The sequence below is a fragment of the Alternaria arborescens genome (assembly GCF_004154835.1).
Source record: "Alternaria arborescens strain FERA 675 chromosome Unknown contig_34, whole genome shotgun sequence".
NCBI classification, from domain to species: Eukaryota; Fungi; Ascomycota; class Dothideomycetes; order Pleosporales; family Pleosporaceae; genus Alternaria; species Alternaria arborescens.
Genome location: NW_021167889.1, coordinates 35,245 through 57,220, shown reverse-complemented (window position 1 = coordinate 57,220; position 21,976 = coordinate 35,245). Strand labels below are relative to the sequence as shown.

At 51.3% G+C, this 21,976-nt stretch overlaps 7 protein-coding genes across 7 annotated transcripts; 2 read left to right on the top strand and 5 right to left on the bottom strand.

Moving 5' to 3' along the window:
* Positions 1–773: 773 nt before the first annotated feature.
* On the bottom strand, positions 774–2,883 carry AA0111_g10302 (Tripeptidyl-peptidase; the record flags this gene model as incomplete). Its single annotated transcript, XM_028644037.1, has 5 exons — positions 774–1,171; positions 1,226–1,516; positions 1,594–1,935; positions 1,984–2,620; positions 2,695–2,883. The coding sequence occupies 5 exons, from the start codon at positions 2,881–2,883 to the stop codon at positions 774–776; spliced, it is 1,857 nt and encodes a 618-aa protein (XP_028502067.1).
* A 999-nt stretch (positions 2,884–3,882) lies between these two features.
* AA0111_g10301 (hypothetical protein) lies at positions 3,883–4,798 on the bottom strand (the record flags this gene model as incomplete). Its single annotated transcript, XM_028644036.1, has 2 exons — positions 3,883–4,514; positions 4,576–4,798. 2 exons carry the CDS (start codon positions 4,796–4,798, stop codon positions 3,883–3,885), a joined length of 855 nt encoding a protein of 284 aa, XP_028502064.1.
* Positions 4,799–5,724: 926 nt separating this feature from the next.
* Positions 5,725–7,151, bottom strand: AA0111_g10300 (Endochitinase; the record flags this gene model as incomplete). Its single annotated transcript, XM_028644035.1, has 2 exons — positions 5,725–6,516; positions 6,570–7,151. The coding sequence occupies 2 exons, from the start codon at positions 7,149–7,151 to the stop codon at positions 5,725–5,727; spliced, it is 1,374 nt and encodes a 457-aa protein (XP_028502065.1).
* A 2,534-nt stretch (positions 7,152–9,685) lies between these two features.
* On the top strand, positions 9,686–11,387 carry AA0111_g10299 (hypothetical protein; the record flags this gene model as incomplete). Its single annotated transcript, XM_028644032.1, has 2 exons — positions 9,686–11,129; positions 11,191–11,387. The coding sequence occupies 2 exons, from the start codon at positions 9,686–9,688 to the stop codon at positions 11,385–11,387; spliced, it is 1,641 nt and encodes a 546-aa protein (XP_028502092.1).
* A 1,140-nt stretch (positions 11,388–12,527) lies between these two features.
* Positions 12,528–13,672, top strand: AA0111_g10298 (Polygalacturonase; the record flags this gene model as incomplete). Its single annotated transcript, XM_028644031.1, has 2 exons — positions 12,528–12,911; positions 12,959–13,672. The coding sequence occupies 2 exons, from the start codon at positions 12,528–12,530 to the stop codon at positions 13,670–13,672; spliced, it is 1,098 nt and encodes a 365-aa protein (XP_028502093.1).
* A 381-nt stretch (positions 13,673–14,053) lies between these two features.
* On the bottom strand, positions 14,054–15,971 carry AA0111_g10297 (hypothetical protein; the record flags this gene model as incomplete). Its single annotated transcript, XM_028644030.1, has 4 exons — positions 14,054–14,699; positions 14,761–15,605; positions 15,655–15,789; positions 15,843–15,971. The coding sequence occupies 4 exons, from the start codon at positions 15,969–15,971 to the stop codon at positions 14,054–14,056; spliced, it is 1,755 nt and encodes a 584-aa protein (XP_028502084.1).
* Positions 15,972–17,225: 1,254 nt separating this feature from the next.
* Positions 17,226–20,408, bottom strand: AA0111_g10296 (hypothetical protein; the record flags this gene model as incomplete). The annotated part of the gene is made up of 6 exons (XM_028644029.1): positions 17,226–18,122; positions 18,175–18,556; positions 18,607–19,218; positions 19,272–20,030; positions 20,089–20,092; positions 20,150–20,408. 6 exons carry the CDS (start codon positions 20,406–20,408, stop codon positions 17,226–17,228), a joined length of 2,913 nt encoding a protein of 970 aa, XP_028502085.1.
* Positions 20,409–21,976: the final 1,568 nt, after the last annotated feature.

Genomic DNA, 21,976 nt, shown 5'->3' with positions numbered 1-21,976 from the left:
AGTGGCGGACCGAAGCTAACGGCGCAAAGCATTCTCCAAGCCCCGCCGGCGACGCCGCCAGTGCGATCAAGCACTGGTAGACCCGCCTCGTATTTCTTGATAGAGTGGATGCAGACGGGAAACTATCCCTTCGGGCTTGTCGGATGCCAACTCTTATCTCTACGATACAAGCATCCAAGCCGTAATCCGGGGCCACGGTAGGCTCAGTGCGCGCCGCTGGGTACTAGAGGGAGGGATCGTCGAGCTTCATTACTGGTTGAGATTCGCCTTGGAAAAATATCGCCCCCCTACAGAGGTCGAAGGATCAAGCACCATGGCGGATGCTTGTCATGCCTTCGGCGCAGATAAGTGTTGCGCGCATTAACCGCATACGGCAGCTGTGAAAATTGTTGCTGTGGCGCTCTAACGTGACGAAAACAATGTGGTCACTCGAATCTGCAGGCCTCTACGTCCGGTTCAATACGTTTCGGGCGACAAATTGAGGAAAGAGAATGGCAGGGACGTGGTGTGTGGTGCATTCAGAGTTGATGAAAATGTCAGCATTGGCGTTGGCGTTCGCGCGGCAGTCGTGGCGCATCCGGAAAAGGTAGCACTCTCACACAAGCAGAACACTTCACACATTATGATTGTCAGCAGTTCAACGTTATTCTCTTGGCCTGGTCATCGGGTTTCATCAATAGTGCGATTTCTAGATAGAGCCCTCCTTTTCAGCCAGCGTTGGATATGCCAGGAAACACTCGATGGCTTTCGCCTGATCCACAGTGGTTATAGGTTCAAGCCTCTCCACGGAGAGCACCACGGCGAACGCGACGTACACCATATTGTGGCGCAGTTACCAGGCGAAGCATCTGCTCAAAGTCGGGCGTACCGTAGCCGGTGACAGGATCCCAGCCTTCAGTCGCATTCCAGGAAGCGTAAGGCACAAGTCGCGTGGGAAGCCCGGAATAAATGGAACGACCAGTGCATCCACGCGAGCCTCCCTCGACAATATCGTTCATGCCCTTGTAGCCTTGCTCGTAGATCCAAGGGTTCAAAAAGCCCAACGAAGGCATACCAGCTGCTAAACGAGCGTTGTTCAGAAGTCCAATGACTGAAGCGAAGACAGGCGCTGAAGCGCTGGTTCCTCCAACAGATGACAGACGAAGCTTATCGATAACCTGGAATCCTTGACCTTTATAAGAGTTAGCTTTAGGTATATGGCATATTGCAGAAAAGAGTTTGTTACCTTGAGCTGCGACATCTGGGAAGCCTCGTCCGTTGATGTTGTATAAACCTTCCCACTGCGAGCCCAGTTTACCAAGGTAGTCAGAAACTGCCTTCTCTTGGTACGACGGGCGTGGCCAGAGATCAGAGAAGCCACCGGAAGAGAACCCAACAGCACGTTCTGGTTCCACTCCGAAAGTACCACCAACCGAAGTAACGTAAGGGCATGAAGCTGGGAAGATTGGTTGGAGACGGGTAGCGTTCTTGCCGTCGTTGCTCTGGCAGGCAGATCCTGGACCAGTGTCACCGCTGGCTGGGTATTGTTAGCACACATTGCCCCAGATCTTCATGAAGCCACACTCCAAATTGGAAAATGCTTGGAAAACTTACAGAAGATAACTGAGACACCACGAGTACCAAGCTGGCCGATCAAATCACAAACCTTCTTGGCGTACTCCGCAGGAACGCTCTGCTCTGTCTCACCGTACGATGTCGTTAGTACTTGAGGCAACTCCTCATCCTCAAGCCCAACGAGATAGGTAAAGAGATCTAGATAGGGCTCATTGCTGTTTTCATCTTCATCAGGTTGATCAAGGTCAGGGATCAAAAGTCCTCGTCCTGGAACAGTGAAGAAGGTGGTCGAGATCTTGGGCGACACCAAACCTGCTGTGTACTGGATGTCGAGATTAGCCTCCACGCTGTTGGCCGTTGAGTTCTGGGGGAACGGTCCGTCTGAAATCGTCAGTTGGTTACAACGAGGTAATAACGACTGTATCTCACCATTTACAGACTGAACTTCGAAAGTTTTACCCGCAAGACTGGGAGCAAATCTTTGGGTGAACAGGTCGAGATCATTGAACCGAGCATACTGCTCGAGGAAGCCGCTCACTCCAATTGTCACATTGGCCTTGTCACTGACATCGTAGTCCTTGAAGTTGTACAAATCTGCGAGACAATCGGGCGTGATCCTCGAGTTGCATGTGGCATTGACAGCAAGTGCCGAGACAGGAGCGACGTCTTGCGTTAGAACCTGGCTAAACTCTGGGCGGATCTCACCGAAGCGAGTAGTGGGCTGGATCATATCGATATGACTACGGACCTCGAGGGGTACAGAGTACCCCAATGAGCGAGTTCTCTTGAGTGCAGGACGCGCTTGACTCTGGTAGGTTTTGAACGTGGTACCCATCATCTGCTCGGCGCGCTTCACGGATGCGAGAAAGTTGATCCACTCTCCCTTGTTCTCGATATCTCGCGCTTCGATACCGGATTGCTCGAGCCAAGTAAGCACACTCGCAGTCGAGTCGGCTCTTGGTTTGATGAGATCTTTCAGTTCGTCTCGCTTTAGGTGCTGACCATAGCGAGGGTGGCTAGGAGTTGAAACCTCCATGAGCGTCCTTTCAAACAGGTCGCGATTGGCCTGTCATGGTCAGCATCTCGATTCATGATTCCAAGGCGTGAGGGCCTGAAATCCTTGCTGTCGCAACTACTCACCGATCGCACTGCAATGCGGAAATGGAGCTTATGCTCAGGGGCTGGAGCACCGACCTCTCTCCATCCCTCGGGCACAGTATGGAGGTGTTCAACCACCTCGTTGCCCTCGATGTGGAAAGGAGTGGATACTGACCACGCGCTGACACCAGCGACAGCCAGTACGCCCGTGAAGGTGGCAGTATACCTCATGCTGGCTAGCGACACTGGTCGTGTGGATTGGGGGGTGACAAGGCAGAAGAAGCAAGGGCTCGAGGTTATGCTTGGACCCCGATAGCTTGGCAACAAGAGTGATGAGTGAGGGTGGAAACCGCGATCGAGACTACGGCAAGCTCAATTATAGTCGGATCTGCCAAGACACGGGGATTAAGACTTTCAATATAAACACGCTCGCCGCCCAGTTGTTTCAAGTACATATGCAGGCGGATACCGGGATCAGCATGATGGCTGGCGGCCCTTGCTTCGACAACATGATCGTCATTGCGGCTTTAGAAGCACCGTGCCGCGTTCGAACAGCGCCAGGCACCTTCCTTATTTACCATCTCTCCGAGCATGGCCAAAATCCCAAAACGCTCCTCGTCGTGGACGGGGTCGACATCGCTGGTCATTCGGCGGTGCTGATCGGCCTAGAATATGCATGAAGATCGGCGCATGCGTGAACCGGCTATATGTATAATAACATGCGGTGACATTGTGCGGATCGGTCCCATATCTGGCCGTAGGGAACTGAATGTGTGCATACGGAACACGCATACAGGGGCAGAAAGAGATATGGAGTGGTTGCCAGTCTCAGATCAAGTGTCCTGGATGTTCTGCGGCGCAGGAATGCTTGTCAGAGCTTCTTGGTGTTGGCGGACATGTCAAGGCGAGAGTGGTTAGTGGCGTGGGGTTCCGACGGGCGGCTTGCGCCGCACCTTGTTTGCAGTTCGGCCTGCAAGCAGCCCTAGAACAAGGTCGCTTGTGTCAACAGTGCCCGCAGCGTGGTAGCCCACTACCGTGAGCATGACATGATAGGCTGTATCACCCGTCAGTCTTGTTGCATCGCGCTTGCGCTTGCGTATGTACATGCCATGGTTCCACAAATGCGACACAGTTGCTGCAGTGACCGATGCAATAACACTCCGGCAGGAGCTGTGAGAGTACGTTGCCATGTGAAGAATCGTGATGGAATTTGTTCTTTCATATCGCGTCTCAATTCTTACTAACAGCTTCCTCCACTTGCTTCTTTGCGTCTGCAATCTCCTCGTCGGCCTCTACGCGTCCTTCGAATCCATTTTCTAGAACGTTGATGAGATCATCCAGCCGCTTGACGACGAGATCAGTATGCTGATGCTCAGCAAGATGCTTATTGACATCGTTGACCAGCAACACAGTCGCGGCTCCAGCACGATAACCCGCCGTCATATCGTCAATCGAGTCGCCGACCATGATCAAACTCTTTCCTCCGTCTTCGTGCATCCAGTCTTTCGCAATGTGCAGGATTCCCGCCGGATCAGGCTTTGGGGGCCTGAACTCCCGCGTTACAACAGGGCTGAATTCTGATGTCGGTAGAAAGGTGGTAAGGAGATGAGTGACAGGTGCATCGAAGTTGCGTGTGCAGATGCCCTTCTTGATGCCACGAGAATCTAGGTACTCCATGAGCTCCACAAGGCCAGCTTGCGGCTGTTGCGACTTCATTGCCGTGCGTTCAATGTCACGAATTTTTTCCTGTGCCTCTTCTTGCTCACTCTCGGGCAGTGAGTAGACGTGGTCCAGAATGTCCGTTGGCTTCTCAATACCCAGCGCTGACCGCATCTCCGCGAACATGTAGTTTTGTGGTAAGCCTTTTTTCCCAGTTAATTAGTACATGAAATTATGTATCGCACACACCATTGGACAACTTACATAATGTGCCGTCGACATCAAAGACGATTCCCTTCAATAATGGCCTCTCATCTCCATCCATCCTTTTCGCGGGATCCAACGGTGCGAACCGCCGCGGTCGCACAGGCTGCGACATGCTGCTCACCAATCTCGTCGCAGGTGAGTAGATCCGAATACTGTTGAGTCCAGATGGCTTGTATTGGTTCCTGAGAAGACTGGAACAGCGGAACACAATGGCATTCATGTTGGTGGGGTTGGACAGACAGGTGTTGCTTACTTGGGAAGTGGGTCCGATCTGAGCCGCACTTTTCAGATCAGTAGCTGGCAGGGATGACGTCGTGGACCATCACGTCTTGCTCTTCGCCGCCATACACCCTCCACCAGATCTAAATCATTCAATGAAGAACACCCCTAGCAATTAAGTATCACGATACTCTTACCGTAATGAACATAGTCACCAAGTTCAGAGTTGATCATAAGGCGTACACGGAAGACCGAGCGTCTAGCATTTGATCATGTGCACTCATCTTTTCTGTGCACAGTAAGTGACAACTTACCAGTGGCCATAAGGCCAACCTCTGTCTTCTTGTTTCAAGACATTTTAATCACTCTGGGCCTCCGAACTTCTCCCCGTTATACTGGAAGCTTTCGGTAAAAGCGGTGAACATACATTGATGCATAAGCCCGATGATCTGGTCATTGTCAACATGGAGGAGAATATCATTAGTCTGCCTGATGGTGATATACTCATGTTCATTGCTTCGGCCTTTACGCCTTCATCGGTGTATCTTGCCAGACCTTCCCTATGATATTATCAGGAAATCCGCTGCAGCGGCTGGAGCTTCAAGGACAGGTGCTCACGACAGGCTTGTTTGATAATCCTGGGTATCATATGCGTACAGGAGAGGATTGTAGGGAGATGTTAGAGTGAAACAGGAGAGGCATGATGATTTGAACTTCCGAGATTATAGAACAATAGGCAGTATATGGTCACAGTGGAAGCTGAGATATTCATTGTACGAGTTGCTCGTGAGTTCGCATCACGTGCATCTCTTGCATTAAGCCCTTGCGACAATATTGCAAGTAAAATGTTCTACTAAATTGTAGTTGTGTAGAAAATAATTATCGGCTGGCTTTGAGTTGACTGATTGAGGACGCCGGACTCACTACCTAAAAGGTGATTGTAATAGTCGAGTTCACCGCAGGGCGGATGTTGTAGTACTTCGACTTGGGGTAGTAAAGGTTGTTCCAGCTCTGCCTGAAGTTTGCTTCACCACCAAGCTTGTTAACAACAGTGGCGACGATGCTCTTGTCATCAGTAACGGGAAAATCGCCAGATGACTCCCACCACCAGGCACCACCGAGACCCTCTTGCATGAGGTAATCGGTCTTCCATGAGGCAACCTTGGGTGTGTCGAAGCTAACCATCTGCTTGCGAACTGGGTCCCAGCTCCAGGCGGCCAGAGTCTCCTTGTCGTGGTATACCTTGCTGCCGTTCTGGGGAAGAACCTTGTAGTCAAGAGTACCAGGCTCCCAGGTACCGTCACCAGATCCGTTGAACTTCTGGCCCAAACCACGTTGTTCCTTGCTCAGATCGACAACGTTGGCGAAAGAGCGGCCGTAAAGAGGCATACCGAGCTGAATCTTGCTGGGCGAAGCAACATTAGCCTTGTAGTAGTCGATGGCTTCCTTGGTGTTGAAGGGGACGAAGTCCTCAGTGACAACATCCCAGCCATTTGTAGCCCTGGGGTTCTTGGAACTGGGGTAAACGTTGCTGAGATGACCAGTGAAGTTGGAGAAGCCAGGGCCCTGGTAGTCAAAAGCCATCAGGTTCCAGTTGTCAACGTATGGGTCCATTTCGGCAACAGGCATGACTGTGTAGCGCGAAGGACCAGCAGGGGCAGAAATACCAAGGTCGAAGTGGTAACCCGCCGCGTTAACTATCGCGTACTCATCGAACGTCTGAAGACATGTTAACTTGGTGGACAGTAAAGGTTTTGAAAATGAATACATACCCTGCGGCAGCGTTGTAAGGTGTCAACCAAGTTGGCACCATCAGTCTCATCCTCTGGGTACTCCCAGTCAATGTCAAGACCGTCGATTCCCAGATCCTGGATGAGCGTGAGAGAACTGTCACAGAACTTCTGGCGGCCCGCCTCGGTGGCGAGGGCGGGCTTGAAGTTGGCCCTGTAGCTCCAGCCACCGACCGAGAGGATGACCTTCAGGTTGCGGTTCTGCTGCTTGAGCTTGAACAGCTGATTGAAGTTGCCAAGCAATTGAGTGCCGTTAGTGGCAACGTCTCCTGGGTAACCGAACTGAATGTCAGCCCACTCGTCGGTGAGAAAGACTTCTCCGGTCTGGTTGTTCACGTTGGCAAAGCCGTAGTTGACTTTGGTCAACTTGTCGGCTGGGAGATCGGTGACGAAGTGCTGACGCGCATAGATAGCCCAGTTGACGTAGAAGATACCAGACTGGTACTTCACGCCACTACCGTAGCCAACATCACGTGGGTGAGCATGCTTGTGGTTATGAATGGCTGGAGCAGCCTGAGCCAAAGAGGCCAAAGAGAAAAGAGCGGCAGCGTTCGAGACACGCATTTCGAAATGAGAGGACGGCTAGTAGCCAAAAAAATTCAAACAAGAGGTTGAAGGGAAACTTGCAGGATGTGCGAGTGATGATTGAAGCACTATCTGAAGAGGTCGCGGCTCTTACATACTTCTCATATTGGCCACTGCCCTATAGCTGATGGTCTTTCGTCGGTGTCCAAGCCGTAAAGCTTAACATTTGGCCGCAACGTTGACTCGAAACAGCGAATAGCTCTTGACTTTGGCACACGCCAATCATTTTCCAAGCCCAGTTTGCGCAGTACTCCCCAGACGTATACGGACCGAAGCGTTGATGTTCCTGGGGTGTGGGTAATTTAACCAAGTCCAAGCGCTGAGTTTATTTACTAGTGTATAGAAGTCGGTCCTTCCTTGTCTTCTTCGTTTCGTCTAGAGTGCCCTTTGATTTTCTACAGCGGCGCCCGTCGCATCCGATTGCTGCCCTGATCTGAACATGATACTTAGGTCGGAGTTTACCAGTATGTCGCATTGACGCCGCAGGGCTGACATTGAAGATGAACGCCATGTGCGAACGCGCAATGGACGTTTGAGCCTTGATTGATTTAGCCTAGTACGGCAACCCTATTCTCTTCGCCTTTGGGCCTGCAAATCGAGCTATCGGGTAAGCTGATGACAAACCCACGGTTTCCGTTCAAGGGGAGGCCTTTGATGACGGTAGAACAAAAGCCCGATCGCCTGGTTCAAAGGCTGTACAAACCCACTTCTTCGACGCGCAGACGATCTTCCGGCTTTATTTCGATGCTTACATACTTTTCCGGTGGTTCCATCTCGAACGCATTAACAGCAACGTCTGCGAACTGTACGCACTAGAAGTCTGTCGCGGAAGAACTATCGGCAGTGAGCTGCAGCGAGTTCCGAAATACGACCAGACCCCCAGCAAGCTATTGGAGGAACCACTCGGACGGCAGATAATCTATTAGCAGTGAAAGAAAAAGCTCTTACAAGTCGAACGTATTATTCAAGGCAGCTTCAGGAGCTACATGATAACAGTCGCTGACTTTGATACATGAAGCAACTACGCAAGCGAGTCTTGCGTGTCTTCTTCCATGATGCCTCTTAGGCTCAAATGAAGAATCTCCAAGATCAAGCGCACGTCGGGAGGTAACCAGGCTAAACTACAGTACGCATGTGCTCTCATTTGATTATAATTCCGTACATCGCATGGTGGATTCATCAATACTGGAGCACGCGACTTCGGCCTGATGAGTCATCTCTGCTTACCTGGATTTCCTGGTCATTGCGCTCGAGCCCTGATAAGCCTCATCGCTGACGTCGATCTTTCTGAAGTCGCGAGTGGCTTGAAGACACGACTAGACTGTGCCACATCCGACATACCGAGCGAACGCCCTACCATCTTCCTCATTCCTCATATTGAGGCCGCGTTCGTTGCATGGAGGATTGGAACAATGAACTTAAGCAGCCGTTCTGTAACCCCTGCCTACATGTCGCAACATGGTTTCGTCTTCGTTGATACTGACACTTCCTCAACTCAAGCTGCCAGGTATGCTGAGATCTGTCGCAAACCGATCTTAGACAAAGAGATGAGACGTGCTCAAATTCAGCAGCTACACTCTGCGTTGACGTATGTGTCGCATACGATGGTATTGCGACGAGGGCCTGACAAATACGACTTGAATAAAGGGCCACGAGCATCGCGGACGGACGTTAACTGGATACGATCGATTGCTCAATTCGAAATCTGGAAGTTACATGGGAAGAATAGCACCATCTTCCCGTTGGTTTTTCGTCTGGCATAGTGCGAGGTGGTTGTTTTCCAAGGCGCGAAAATTGAAGGTACGTGTTTGATCGCGGCCACTACGAACTCACAGACCCGAGACTGTTGAGAGCGTTGTGTAATCCAATCTTGTCAATCAAGGATAAGACATGATCAGCCTAGCTCAGCGCCATCTGATCATACCACGAGTAGGTCGCATACCTTAATAATAGCATGAAGGCAATATTTGCCGATCTGTAGCTAATAGACGGCAAAGCAGAATTTATAGACAGCAAAGGCACATGGGTGGGTACGAGGGCAGAGCGGCAGCTTGACCGTGGTGTTGGACATCTGCCATGTGCTTGACAGTCTCAAACCGCTTGTTGGCCTCAAGTAGGCGAGGCTGGACTTGTCAAAGAGCTTGGTAAGAAAACAACATCTACTTCTCTGGGATTCTCTGCAGCTTTACTCACTTCCTAGGGCTGTACTCATCTCGCGGTTTTCCGACTATAGTATTTTTTTCCAGTGTGCCTCCTCGAGATCTTACGCCTAGCGCCGGTAGCTCGATTGTACTTTTGTTGAGCGCTTTGTACAAAGCCTTTTCAAACGGCGAAAGTTGCTCAAATCCTAGATGAAACGAACACACGCCTTCCACGCCGCTGTCCAGGTACCTCCCAGCCTCGTTGGGCGTGCCGTTACAGACAGAGTCGCATGTCGTCGCCATACCCGAATACTGGAGGAGAGACCACAGGGGGCTGGAATATCAACCAGAAAATTGAAGTATCGGCGTGATATGCTGGATACTCTTCTGTCGGCGTTTAAGCAGAAAAAAGCCTTCGCGGAACGGGAAAATGCTGTTCCGCTTGTGCAGAAGTTTCTAGTTTTAGCGCAAACGCTGGAAAGTTCAAAGGCTGTCGCATTCTCCCTTGGAATTGCAGATAGTGTGGAGATTGCGGCCTCGACAACCGCAGAGAAGGTTGCTGCAAGTATGTACTCGTCGCCTGAGCTGGCATCTAGTTCGCTCGATCGTCCTACACCAAAGCCCGTTCAGGGAGACTTCTTGCACCCCCTCTTGGTCGCGCTTCTTGCATTCAAGTTAGGCGGACCGATCAATGCAGCCTCCACCACACACCAACACGAATGGAGACTTCCAAGCGAAAAGACGCGGGGTACACCGAGCTTTTATAGTGAGGGCGACTTCGTAAACATGTTCGAGGATCTGCGGATCGCCGTAATATGGGAGACGCGCGATGGTGAAGCAGCCGGTCCATCAGGCAACCACACCGTATTTTTGACAGGTGATGCCACGCCGCGACCACTAGTAACATTGGGAACGCAAGACAACGCAGCTAGTTCGCCAATTACAATACTCTACGATTGCGGACATGCTGCGTTGTACTACGATTGTGATGATCCGGATGTTATACGCAACAGCATCAGCGCAGACCTGCACCTGAATGCTATCTCGGATGAAGATATCCAGTTTTTGAATGGGTCGCCGAATGATGTGTTGCGTGGAAAATTATCTTTAACAGAATTGGTAACCAATTTTCCCATCGCAAAATACGCCACACATTTCCACAATCTTCTTTTCGACAGTATCTCACTCAATACCATTCTCGCAACACTAGGAACGCTCGACGTACCACCAGCACCGACCATCCCGAAGATTGGACGATGTCTGTTGGAGGAACGGTTCGAGACATACAAGAAGGACAACTGGGCTCATCTGCCACTGGAGATAAAGAGAATGGAAACCGACGTGTATCTGGAAGGCACATATCCTACAGCAGCTGACTTTCTAAACGGTGTTGTCCTCAAAGCACGTCGTGATGTTCATCTACCTGTCGGAGTGAATCTGTTTCCACAGTCTCCTCTGGATGAGATTTCAGAAGAGGCGAGAAAGTTTATCCGAGACTTGCCAGGAGAGCTGATCTCGACTCGAATGGCGTACTATGCATCAGCTCTTATAGACTCAGCGTATACCATTGGAGACCTAATCCCAACCGCGAACTTGCACAAGTTCGCAGAGCTAGTAGAGCGGCGCTGCCTCGAATTGATCGGCATAGGATTCATCGATGAAGAATCTCGGCTTTCGTCCATGGCGGCCCTGGCAAGTGCTTTCGGAAATGCTGTCGATGGGCTGAAAGAAGTGCAGATGGTAGCGGAGCCATGGATTGAAGGCTTGGATCTGCAGGTTTATCGAACACGTTGCTTGTACCTCTTTTGGTGCGCTGGTAAGTGCCTCTATACGAAATGCATGTGAGACATACACTGACTTCGTACGCTTTCATTTAGACTGGTTAGTTTGCTATACGATGAAACCTGTAACGGGAGCTTTCATGATCATGGATGCGGACACGGCTATAGCAGATGCGCGGGATATTGGAAGAGAGGTGCATCGGATGGCGATAGTGTTCCTGCGCAACTGGATGGCTTGGGGTCTGTTCGTAGAAGGCTTGCCACAACGAGGCTTCTTCGTCCGGCGGCCGTAAGAACAGCGGTGGTGGTGATTACTCATAGGACCTGGAGCGGTGTAAATTTTAGGGGTAGATCCGAGATTGACGGCTATACCTAATTGCTTCCCTGCCGTGCTATCCTGATTCGCGGGCTGAGGGCTTGAGAAGTGACATTCCGAACCGTGTCGCAAGCCGAGTGTGGCTAAGAATTGTTTTGATCATGTGCACGTGGAAGCTCTACAGTGAAGAGGCGTTCCAACATGCACCTAAGCAAGTAAGCATGAGATGAGGGAGAGTTCATGCAACAGCGGGATCTCGCTGATGCTTTCGGTGACGGGACGCTAGCCGGGCGCTAATTTCACCTCGCCTTTGGAAACCGCTCCAGAGGTCATGCGACTGCCCTTTCCACTCTAAAAATTCTCCGTGAATCCTGCACATCGCTCCAATCGCGTGGCTGTTTCATCAAGTGGCTGAAGACATTCCATCAATCAGCTGCAGGCGCCACTACCGTGTGTTGCGTATTCGCAATGGCGTTTGACATGATCGCGCCACACGACAGCGGCGCCACGCGTCTAGACCAGTTGTGGGCCCATTTCGTTTCACCATCAATCTGGCACGACTCGACACAAACATAGGATATTGGCCCACAGGAGTTCCCACGATGCAAAAGCTTGAGCCTCGGGAGAACCACATGCTTGGTTGCAACAAGTATGCTTGGCCAGTCTTACAAAAATGGAAACTGAAGTGGCCGACGACGCTTTGCGATTGCGCCAATGAACAAGTGAACGATGCGATCAAGTCCTGGTGTCGTTTCATTCATATGAAGCGGAGCAACCTGTACCGTGGATCCACCTGTTGCAGGCAGCGAAAACATCCGCGCAAGAGCCATCTGCTTGGTGCCCTCATTTCTCGGAGACCCTTGGACTTCTGCAGTGACAAGCCTTGCCCAGCAGTCACAAGCTTCGAAGGATTCGAGCTTGACTACGAGTCGTGTGTGAATCCTCCGATGGTCCCACCTATCCCACCTATCACTACGTGCCACCGTCGTTGAAGCTCTTGTATAAAGATCTGGTGCTGTCACCTCCTTGGAGCCTCATCAAGTCACTCATTCATTCACTTCTCACACAACAGCCTTACATTCATTTCCAAAGTCACTCTTTCCAAGCTACATTCATCATGGTTGCCTTTGCACTCACATCCCTCCTCCTCAGCGCTGGCGCGCTCGTCTCTGCTGCTCCTTCGAGCCTGGACACTCGTGCGAGCTGCACATTCTCCGATGCTGCTGCCGCCATCAAGGGCAAGGCTTCTTGCACTGCCATTGTCATCAAAGACATGACAGTCCCAGCAGGAACCACTCTTGACTTGACAAAGCTTAAGTCTGGTACTACTGTTACCTTCCAGGGCACCACCACATTCGGCTACAAGGAGTGGGAGGGTCCCCTCATCTCTGTTTCCGGAACCAACATCAAGGTCGTTGGTGCTTCTGGCCACCTCATTGATGGAAACGGTGCAAAGTGGTGGGATGGCAAGGGTACTAACGGTGGCAAGAAGAAGCCTAAGGTATGTTGGACCAAGAACTTCTATTGAGCTTTTGCTGACTTCGCAAGTTTTTCTATGCTCACTCCATGACCTCGTCCTCCATCACCGGACTCAACGTCAAGAACACCCCTGTCCAGGGTTTCTCCGTTAACGGCGCCAAGGACCTTACCCTTGACAAAATCACCATCGACAACACTGCTGGTGACGTAACCAACGGTGGCCACAACACCGACGCCTTTGATGTTGGTAGCTCCACTGGTGTCTACATCACCAACGCCAACATCAAGAACCAAGACGACTGCTTGGCTGTCAACTCCGGTACTGACATCCACTTCACTGGTGGAACCTGCTCTGGCGGTCACGGTATCTCCATCGGCTCCGTTGGTGGTCGCAGCGACAACGTAGTCAAGAACGTCGTCATCTCTGACAACACTATTGTCAACTCTGACAACGGTGTCCGCATCAAGACCGTCTCTGGCGCCACTGGTTCCGTCTCTGGCGTTACCTACAAGAACATCACTCTCAAGAACATCGCCAAGTATGGTATCGTCATCCAGCAAGACTACGAGAACGGCTCCCCCACTGGCAAGCCCACTACCGGTGTCCCGATTACTGGCCTCACTATTCAGAACGTCAAGGGTACTGTCGCCGCCAAGGGTACTGACATCTACATCCTTTGCGGTAAGGGTAGCTGCTCCAACTGGACCTGGTCTGGCAACAGCGTCACTGGTGGAAAGAAGAGCACTAGCTGCTCCGGTATCCCTACCGGCGCTTCTTGCTAAGTGCTGAGACGAGGATTAGGGCATGATGAAAAGCATCATGGAGTAATGTTTAGGTGTGGCAGGGAGGGCCTGTGGCTCTTCCCTTTTCTCTTGTATCTATATTTTTTCACCGTATATATCAATCTATCACGACAGCTTATGCTGCTCTGCAGATCTAAGTTCTACGTCCATCGCGCAGAAAAGTATGCTCGCTCTCACAGTTGATCAATGTTCGAAACAAGGCCAAGATGGTATTCATTATGGTAGATGTTTCGTAGAATGGTTGCAGATGGGAGTGTTGTTCTCGTCATTTCGCACCTTGCTTCCAAACCAGGATATCGCCATCGTAATTCTCGGGTTCTGCTTATCAGCGCTATCCTTCGTCTCCACAACTTCTTCCATCTACGCCCTAGGCGGCAGTACAGTAGGCACCGGACCCCTAGTCGTCGTCCTGGGTAACTCCGGCACGGCAATAGTAGGCACGCAAGCGCATGCACTACTGACCTTCGCCACCACATCTTCCCCAGCGCACGCTTCCCTCGCAAACTCTGGAACAACTTGTACGTCATCGATCAATCTCTGCGTGAAGTTACCGCAGAATTCCTGCGAAGCGCCCAGTCTACCTTCAACATTTGCTGTACGCATTGACGCAAGACAAGAATCTGCCTCGCAAACCGCTGGCTTCGCACACTCTTTACTAGTCATCTTGACTACGAAACTACCGCGCTCGATGGTGTGTACGAAGATGAAACCGCTTTTGAAATTTGCGTAACTGGACCATGAGCCCAGGAAAGCTACTGTGCCGCCGCCTTCATTCTCGTCATCTTCGGGATATATGTCAAAGAAGCCTGCTTCACAAATGCTGTTGCCGCTTGGGTCCTGCGTGATGGAATGAATGTCCAGAACATTTAGTCCGTTTCCGTAGTTCGATTGGTAGAGATGTTCACCGACAACGTATTGGTTATGGTCGATACTACGGCGTTTTCCTTCGTAGTTTCCAGAGTAAAAAGGATTTTCCAAGTCTCTGATGTCGAATATGTGGGTCGTACTAGATGTAAGTGTACGAAGTCAGTCTATGTCTCATATGCAGCTCATACAGGAACACTTACGGCAGACCCTGCGTCATGGGCCCAACGCGGGCATCGCGCTCATCGAATTCGTCGTCAAGGAAGAGGTATTCTTGCCAGGTCGCATTATTGACAACGCCCTGATGCACATACTCTGCACCGGGGTATGTAGTGCGGGAGATGATATTGGTGGTGTTGCCAGCTTTGTCGGTCACGTCGTAAATGGTAAGAGTGTCTTCGTTGTAGCCATAGCAAATGTCGCGCCCATAATATTTTGTGTCTGGTCCGCGGTAAACGATGCATTCGGCATCATGGACGTATCCATCTGCGGCTGCGCAGCCAGGGCTCGTAGGGTTACTTGGGTCGCTCATGTCAATGTAGATTAGACCTCCACGGCATGGCAAGTCACCACGAACCCGAATAGTCTCATTGCCGCCGACGGAACCTACTGCTACGGCGTAGTTGAGCTCTTCGTTGACGACAATGTTGTGGGTCCGGCCAACCGGGAGGGCATTCCAATCATCGCTCAGCCCCCAATGGCCAGTCAGATCCTCTTGGGTGAAGTTCACAGGCTCACTCCCATCGATATCAAGCAACTTCTTCATGTCAAATATCTGAACACCGTGGTTGATGGCCTCGCTACCAATGACGGCATAGTCCCTCATCACGCGAATCTCACGCCAGCGGGATCCGATAGGGTCAAAAGGAGGCAGGCGACCGAGATAGATGAGCTTCCCTTCACTGCTGATTTCTGCAAAGGCTGTGCCATCGAATTGACCGATTGCTACGAACTCGCGTCCATCTTCGGATGTCCATCCCCAGGAAGAGGATCCTTGGCCTTGAGAGCTGCCGAGGAGGGAATGTGGAAGGAAATGGTAGAGATCGATCTTCGCATGTCAGCAATTTGAGAAACGCTCTAAGTTCGAGTAGACCAACATTATGGCATTTGAATGTGTTGTTGAAGTCACCAGGGATTGCAGCAGCAAAGCCGTTCTCACACGACGTATAACCAAGTTCGGGATACCGGGTGCTATCCATCTCTCCAGAGGCGATTTCAGCGTCCCATTGCGCCTAGCCGTGTTAGTCAAGAACCAGTAACTTCAATTGCAGTAATGAAAGCGTACTGTCTTCATTGCCATGATCCTCGCATGCACCGTTCCATCAGCATACTCTTCCGCAGTACCCAAGGCGGCAGCATTGCTCAACCCGACCAATGCAGAACCAATAATCGACAGCGAAGATACGTGAACCATGGTGACAACGACTCTCTATCAGACTGGTCGTTTGAGAGGTTCCTAGACATCTTCTGCCCCAGACTCCCCACACCTTCATATACTCTTTACTCATCTTCCTACGGATAACCCACGAGCCGATATCCTCCTTGGTCCTGCAACTACACTTACTACCACATCTGATAAACCTGTTAATCTCTTAGCCAATGCCCAGCTAGGATTCAAAAGATCCTAGTCCGTCAGCACCGATGCCCCGGTTAAGAAGGTCGCTAGATACGATTGCTTGGACAGAGTACGACTGCTTGGTGACCAAGACCCCAGTTGTCGGTAAGTCCTACTCCACATTACTTTCCGTATTCCTAATGGTTGGGGCTAGCCCTTGGCCAACGTTGAGCAGTACTTGGCGGTCATCGGCGCCGAAGGTAAGGTCTAGGCACGGCCTTGGAAGTCTGGACGGAATTGCTTTACCCCGCTCCGCTATGGCGGTGGGTAGCTGCCATTGAGGCTCTTCAGTCCCTTACCCTGCCCCAGGCTCGGTTAGTCTTGTTATTCACTTTGCTGTGTCGTAATATATTATGATACAATCAATCTTTGCCGCGTTTGTCAAATGTGATTGGAAACAATACACCATACGGTCATCTACATTGTTAACCTCGAGATCTGTATGCTATGCGTGGTACGCTGGTACCCGCTTGATCAATTTGGTAATCTAATACGTAACTCGTTACCTCGTCAGACGGAACGAGTGTGGCCCTCCAATCCGGCTTCCTTTCGCTCAAGAAGCACTCTTGCAATGTGCTCGACCTAGACTCGCAGCCGCGAAGTCTATCGTATGTTCAAAAAGCCTAGCTTGTCGAACGCCCCTTCAAAAATGAGATCTTGAACAACAAAGCAGCAAAATGCAACGCTAAAATGCATTGGACAGGTCGCGATCGTAGCGGACTGGAAAGTCACAGCTACGTCAGTGAGGCTCTGTCCTCACCCTACGCATACCGTTGGAAAACGCTTAACTCATCGGTGCCAGCCGGTTGACAATGGGGTATAATGCTTTTTGTAGACTCGCAAACGCCATGTTATAACCCTGAGGAGACTAAGGAAAAATATCGGCCGTTATTGTGGTGTGGGTTGAAGGCGAGAGGGTGGACGGAATGGCATCCGTGTTCGAAGCTAGTACAGATCGACAACACTGAGCTTTAGACGCTCTCCGCTAGTTTATGTACCAGCGGGGAACCTTGAGATCTCAGTTCTATGACTTTACATTTGCGTTTCGACACTTTAACGCCAGCCATTTTGACTAAACTGCTGAGTGCCGAGGGACGACCTTGCATCGTTCATGTTCAGCGCAGGGTCCATGAAAGACTGCGACCAATCCTCTTGGTGCATCAACTCGTCGAAAGGCATGTTGTTTGATGCTTGCATTGGCATACCGTGCTGGGGTGGATAGCCGCGGTATTGCTGGGCACCTTGCATCATATACATGGGCATTGAGGTAAAAATCTGGGCTTCGCTTTCCATGTGTCGAGCTGGTGCCTGAGGCATGCTAGTAGGGGCGAACATGGCGGGATGTCCTTTCAGATCCATGCTAGTTGGAAGCGGGGTGGGGTGGCCGCTCACAGGAGTGCCTGTGCTGCGGTCAAATGCTTGAGGGTGCTTGTTCTCGAAGGCAGTCATTGGTTGGTTCGGATAGGCGAGCGGATCGGCAGAGGGAAACATCATAGTCGAGATGTCTGCGATCGGAACATTGAGACCCGAAGGGTCAGCTAGTGGATTGCCCAAGCTTGCCGGACCGAAGGCAGAAGAAGTTGGTTGCGAATCGTGAATAGGAGCCAAACCAAAACTTGGCAGACTATCGTTGGAGGATGTAGGCGTGAGGCCTGGCACACCATCGAAAAGGTTTGGGTTGGAAACTGAGTGTGCTGGGTACGAAGAGCCCAGGCCAATGCTGCCAAAATCCGGGTTGTGGGATTCAAATGACTGTGTCTGACCGGCAGTTTTGACGTTAGGGATACTGTCTGGATAGGTGCTCGCACGTCGTGGGCCTGCAGCATCGTTTTGCGCGAAAAAGGTAGGACGGGTTCCCATGGAATGTGGCGAACTTCCTTGTCGACGTTTCCTTGAAGCAATAATCTCTCCACCATGCCTAATTGATTCGGGAAGACGCTCAAACATGCCCTGTAGGATATGGTTAGCTCTGTTACATATATGTGGTTGATAATGCATCTACCTTTAACGCAGTGCTGCACCTATCTGCTGCCAGGCTTCTCTTAGCAAAGTACGCCAAGACTTCTTTGCCTTCAACAGCGTCCCGCAAAAGCTCGAAGCTAGTGGAGCTTGTCGGGTTTTCCAAGACAAAGTACAGGATCGATACGATTGCGAAAAATGTCGTGTACATCGAAAACCAATATGCCCCAGCCAGGTGACCCCGTTTACGCATCTCTGTCGAAATATGGATGATGTTACGTGAAACATTAACGCATGCAGAAGCGCAAGCAAACGCCCTTTGATCAACTGTGTTGATGTTATATGATTGCGAAACATAGTGTAGGAATGGCCGATAGAGCAGGAGTTGAGCATGTCCGAATGCCATGCGGAGAAGCTGTTGAACTCTGGTACAAATGTCAATAGCCATAACAGTCAACGTCGGCGACCAACTTACCTTTTAATGATTGATGGGGCATCGCCGCCGGGCTTGAGCGCAACAGGCAACTCATCGAGCCATCTTGCGAGATCCTGTTCGATTTCGCGAATTTTGGAATAACCCACAGAGTAGGTTACGGAGTTCTTTGCGCCTGATTGTGTTCCCTTAATTGGGTACACATACTTGCAGATCTTATTCAGAATTTGCACGAGACGCGTGTGGGCGTTGAAAGCTGCCATGACTGAAATGCTTCCTTCGGGCATAGGCAGAATTTCTGTCTCCGTAATATACTCGTCATCCACCTCGATTGGCCACTCCTGGTCAATGTCCTCGTCATCCAGAAACCGTGGCAAACCGAGCATTGCTCCCACATACGTGTCCATCCTTCGAATTACCCAGAAAATTCGTTTGCGCGTTTCCGCCTCGATAGGGTTGAACTTGACGTTGAAAGACCGGTGTAAACCCATGCGCAAAGCTGAGCGTAGAGCAACGCCGATATATGCATAGCACGTGCTGAGCTTCGCAGAGGATTGCAGAAACTGGATCATGAAAATGATGGCTTGAAGCGAAGTAAGATCTCTGCAGTCAGTAATGTCCAAAAGTTGGCGCGAAGCTTTGAAGTATTTGAGTCTGCGGCACGTTAGCATTTGCAAAAAGATGCGTCTGGAGAATGTGGTGCATACCCCTCGTCGGTAAGCACGTCATAGCTTGTTACATCAGTTGCTGTATCATTCTCTGAGTAAAGTTTGCCCAAGGCCAAGACAGAATAGAACAAGGGCAGGAAGCTGGTCTCGGCAGTGCCGTAGTTCTCAGAAGAGACTTGATAGAGGCGGTCCATCTGCTTGTAAAAGGTAGGAAGATGAACAACGCGCAGCATAGCGCTATACTGGATTATGGCACTGTCACAGAGGATGCGCGCATTTGCCTTACTGGGTAAAGGCACGTTGACAGCTCCTGCAGTAGATCCAGTGATGGACAGGGAACTAGGAGAAGGCGGTTCATGGGACATGGTTCGGTGGCGGAGAGACGGCGACTCGTCCGAAGGGATTTGGAACATATCATCAAATTGTCTTAGACCCCTCATGAAGCTGAGTCCTGAGGAATGACCCTGATAATCCCAATTGCCCTCCTCATCCAGATCAAGCTGGCCAGTGGCTTTGACCATGGCCTCAAGATGGGAATCTGGCTGTTCGTCACCGTGGACTGGTCCTTGATGGTGGGGGATCCGAGGGTCTCCAGGCATCACTGGAGGCCGCGGAGCCGGCTGTGGCAGCTGTGGTAGCAAGCCATTCTGAAGGTGGGCGTCAATGGCGGGGTCATTCAAATCGACCGTGGGCAGGACGACGTGAAGCAGCGCTTTTGCACGTTTGAGCTGGCTCTCCAGAGCCTCGATGTACTGGGGAGTCGCATTGCGGCGACGATTCGAGGGCTGATCATATGTGCTGGTAGAGTGTCAATTACAGGTGTTGCAGGCTACTTGCAGGCAGACTTGGGATTTACCATTCTGCGGAGCGTTAGCATGTGTCCAAGGTGGCCAATTTCAAGACAGCGGTGCACGTACCATAGCTGTAGACGGTGCAGTGGGTGCAAGGCTGCTTGCCATCGCATTTGATCTTCTTGCGTCGACATTCGTCGCAAGCACGCGTCACACGACGCCGCTTCTGGGGTTGCGGTTTCGGTGCCTGATCATCGCCTACGTCATTGGTTTCCGAGTTTTCCTCGCCAAACTCAGAGACGTCTTCTTGGTGATTGTCGAAGGGGCCCGAGCGGCCCGCGTCTGCTGGAAGGCTCTCAGTTGTTGTGAGGGCCGGAGAAGTCATGGGTGTCGGGAAGGAGAATGTGGCCAGCTGTGGCTGGGGGGGAACGCTGCGCCTAAGAGCAAAAGTGGTGGATGCTCGTGACAGGGGTGTGAAGACAGCGGAGAAGCTTGTGGGTCAAGGATTAGAGTTAGGCTAGCGCCGTCGCATGGCACCGTCCCGCCCTTTTGCACGCCGGAATCGAATCGTTGGACTCCGCCGAGTCGTCCGCTTTTCACTTCTCACCTGCGAGCCAAGCCCAGTATTGGTGCATTCATCTCGGCGAGCACACCTGTCTGCCTTTATTGACTGCTCCAAGGCTTCATAACACGTCCTCGACAGGTTTTGCTCAGACAGCATGCACACCGCTTCCTGCCTAGCCCCACCTCCCGACGTTTCCATTCACAAAGACCAGAATCGCCAAGTCGTCAAGCACAGCAATGCTGACCTCTACCCTGTGGCGTCATACCGTTGCTGGCTGCTACCTTGAAGCGCCTATGGGTTGAGACACCTGGTGGGGGGTCCTGCTGAGACGCCACCCACGCCACCCAAGGTGTTGTAGAGCCCTGCATCCAAGCGAAGCCGAGCCTTCTCCATGGCTTTTTGCACACCAAACCTGCATTAGTCGTCTGATCCGCCAATCCGTTGCAACTTGTTCGTTCTCCGATATTCCTCGTGCGCTCTAAAGCCTCTCTATCGAGAAACGATCAGCCGCGACCAAACTCGGTTCCGTCATACAGCCAAGCGAGGACAATTACTCACCCCAGCCGTGGGCTGTCTCGGGCTCTCGTCCAGGGCGAGCTACCGAAAGCCTGTCTCCCCGCTCGCACCAGCCTTGCGCGACAGATCTTAGCGCCGGATAAAGTCGCCATGAACGTGACAGCGTGGCTTGACTGCGGCTGGTGACCCTTGCCATTACCTGCTGTACACCGGCGAGCAAACGTAAGAAACTCAAGCCCTGCCCTGCCTTTGACCGTATTCCAAACGAGAAGGTACCTTCAACGTGATAAATTTATAGAGCAGCCCAGCTGCCACCATGGTAATGCCGGTACGAACCACAGTCCTGGAATTCTCCCAATTTTTCCAATGTCGGTTGGTCACCACCATCGATTTGCTCGAGCGCTCGGTGGGGCCGGCTACCGCTTCAGTTTCCCCATGAATACATTCTGCTAAGAGAACGAGCGTATTGGACCCGCCAAGTATAATCCTTTGAGATACGGAATGTCCTGAAAGAGCAGACTCTGCTCAAGCAGTAGCGGTTCCTGCAGTTGCTCCCGGTAGCATGTCGGTTGATTCGTATATACTCGTTTGCGATGCTTGTCCATCGGGTCACTCACCACATATCCGTATATACAGTATGCAAATTCCTTTGCTGTCGGAGATACCGACAATGCAGCCATGTCATACCGAGGTCCCTTGGCATTACTATGCTTCCAATTATGGACGCTTATACGTTGGTAATTGGAACACCCTACGCTTTTTAGTGGTGCTTATCTTGAGCCACATGTGCCGACTTCCGGGTGACTCAGCAACTCGCTTAGAGCACCCCATTTTCGCTCATCATCATGCAGGTCACATCAAGTCCAATACGA